A 3,007-nucleotide genomic window follows, 5' to 3' on the forward strand; every position below is an offset into this window, starting at 1 on the left:
AGTGTGCCAACTCAACAGTGGGGGTAACTCCAGGAGGTTGCATTTTGTAGAGAAACATACTCCATATGCATTGTTCACTACATCTTTTAGAGAGCACATCTATCCTTATATATGACACACCCATTGTGCCAAGTACTAGACTTTGCTAACAACTATACATTCTTGTCTTACAAGGAGATATAATCTAAGTATTACTTTTAAGAGTAGGTATAGTATCTTCGATTGCTTTATTTAAATTTCAAATAACCCTCCCTCAAGATTGTGCTAAGCCCAAAGCAAAGGACACTTCATTGGCAAAATATATTAAGAATTCATTCTCTGTCTCTCTCTTTTCTCTTCGTTTTATTGAACTCTTTCCTTATCCTTGGACATTCATTTGTTGAAAGTTCACACAACCCAAAAAAAGCTTATATCAAACTTCTTTGGAGACCAGAGTACCATCGATTCCTTTCTTTTGCAAAGAAGTACATAATGTGTGTGTGCAGGCGTGTGTGTTTGTGTGTGTGTGTGAGAGAGAGAGAGAGAGAGAGAGAGAGAGAGAGAGTGTGTGTGTGTGTGTGTGTGTGTGTGAGAGAGAGAGAGAGAGAGAGAGAGAGAGAGTTATTGGGACCCTAGCGGAGAGGAGAGGAGGAGACACTACTAGGTGTTGACGATCATCTCAACGTGGCAAGGGTGATAGAAGCTGCATCCATCAAAGAACATGTCTTAGATATTTACGTCCCTTGACAAAGCGAAGTAAATTTTAGCAATACCAAATGCTACAAGTTCTGTACCTTGCTTGGAGAGGTCGCCATTCTTGTCGGATCCCAGGCTCCAGAAGAAGTAGCCCCTCATCTTCTTAGCTTTGAGGTAGCGGACCTTGGTGGCGATGGTGTGCGGATCATCGAAGCCCGCCCACAGTGTGCCGCCGCTGGTCTTGCCGTAGCAGATGGCCGATTTGGTAACGGCGTCATCTCTACAGTAAGCGTTGCTGCTCTTCACGAACTGTTTAATCTCATCATATGTGTAGACACCGGAGTTGGGTCCAGCCTTGAGTGCCGGGGCTCCGACACCGTTCTGAGAGGGGTCTTGCAGATACCAGGTGCGACCATACATGGCCAGGCCCAGCACCGCACGCATCGGAGGCAGCCCCGCCGCAAGCCACTGCCGGACGCCGTAGTCTGTCACGATAGTCTGGGCTGGATTGGCGTCGAAGAGTGCCGTATGTTCGCCGGTCTGGGTGGGGTCCCACGAGCCGTGATAGTCGAAAGCCATGATGTTGAGCCAGTCCAAGCTCTTGGCTATAGCTTGGACGGGGTAGGTTCCGGCGCCCCCGAACAAAACCGTGACGTTGAATTTCACGGCAGCGGTGAGGAGGAGGGGTGAGGTGGCGTTGTCGGAGATGGTGGCGGAGCGCCATTCGTAGAAGAGCAACCCTAGGTTGGCCATGTCGGTGTCGGACTGCGGGAACTCCCAGTCGAGGTCGAGGCCGTCGAAGGTGTATTTGCGAGCTAGGGCGATGGAGGACTGGATGAAGGCCTGGCGGGAGGCGGCTGTGCTCACCATGGCGGAGAAGGCAGAGGCGTCGGAGCCGCCGCCGCCGATGGAGATGAGGGTTTTGACGCATGGATTGCTACTACGGACCGACGGAGAGAAGGCCTGCAGGGGCGCTTCGGCGTCGGCGGGCGGCTGGACGGCGAAGGAGGCGCGGTCCAAGCTGGCGAATGCGAAGAAGAGATGGGTGAAGTCGGCGGCGTTGATGTGGGGGGGGTCCAAGGACGACGCGTAGTACCAGTAGGCAGCCTTAACGGGAGGCAAAGAAGAGGGCGATGCTTGGGCGGCTATGAGGCTGGCCACCAGGAGGAGCACGGCTGGCAGCGGCGGAGCGAGCGACATTTTGTTAGGAATGCTCGTATCTCCATCCATATTTTTCCATAGATATAGTGCGCCGGACATGTCCCACTACTTTGCATCACACACTTCGACGTTTGACTAGGCCCACCTTGCGCTTGTCCTCTAAGGCCCTTTACACGGATGGGACCATTTCCTCCATGCCTTATCCACATTAATCCCTTTTCTATGACATCTAAGAGATCATGTGTAAGCAATTTGATTGAGCCATGATGTTTAACAAGCCTCAATTTGCGTAGACATAACCTATAACGCCACTCAAATTGATTCTCAGTGGAACAAGCTCGAATCGACACACCTTACTGTGCAAACAAGCTCGAATCGACAATGAATTTCATGATGGTGGGCACAAGTTTTGTGCATCCTGATCGTACCATTCCAACCCTTTCATAAAATTCTATAAAGATGGTCATTCTACTTCTCCACTCCATCACCTTGTCAAAGCTCTTATGTTGATTGCCCATCTCTTTAATGAAAGTAAAACTAAGGATATGCAAGTTGGCAAGCCACTAAAGTGTGAAGGTCTTGAAATTGAATGTCATGTGCACTCATGGTCTTGAAATTGAATGTCATGTGCACTCATGGTCCAGATTTCAATCTCTATTCCATCTTCAAGTTGTTGTTTAAGACTAACTTTATCATCTTGAGCTCTTTATTGTTTGACTTTAGAAGGTGTGTATAATATTTAAAGAGCCTAAAATTGATAATAATGGGAGGCATTGTGTAAAAAACAAGTTCAAATTTACAACTAGGCTTGTCTCTTTGAAGTTTGTGTTGTAGAATTTGATGATCGGCTAAAGTTGTTTAGTATATTTAACTATATCATTCCTTTCATTAAGTTTTATAAAGATGGTCATTGCACTACTCCTTGCCATCACCTTGTCATAGCTCCTATAACGATGTCCATTATGAAGTTAAAATTGAGGCTATCCAACTTGACATAATCACAATTTACAAGCCACTAGAGGGATGGTTTTTTTATTGAATTTGATTTACACATTCTCCCAATACTAATCCATGACATAAGCAATGGAAGAGCTTTAAGTCTTTATATCATCTTCAACTTGTTTGAGGTGTTAAAACTTATTTTGCACATGGATCATTGAAATAAAGCTTA

General features: G+C 46.7%; 1 protein-coding gene across 1 annotated transcript; it reads right to left on the reverse strand.

Annotated features, from left to right (window-relative positions):
• Nucleotides 1-407: 407 nt before the first annotated feature.
• On the reverse strand, nt 408-2,024 carry LOC147624865 (class V chitinase CHIT5a-like). The gene is made up of 2 exons (XM_086818876.1): nt 774-2,024; nt 408-682 (listed from the first exon to the last, which is right to left on the reverse strand). Exons 1-2 carry the CDS (start codon nt 1,933-1,935, stop codon nt 654-656), a joined length of 1,191 nt encoding a protein of 396 aa, XP_086675002.1. The 5' UTR covers nt 1,936-2,024; the 3' UTR covers nt 408-653.
• Nucleotides 2,025-3,007: the final 983 nt, after the last annotated feature.

The sequence above is a fragment of the Cibotium barometz genome, chromosome 24 (assembly GCF_041138505.1).
Source record: "Cibotium barometz isolate CiBa-2024 chromosome 24, ASM4113850v1, whole genome shotgun sequence".
Lineage (NCBI taxonomy): Eukaryota > Viridiplantae > Streptophyta > Polypodiopsida > Cyatheales > Cibotiaceae > Cibotium > Cibotium barometz.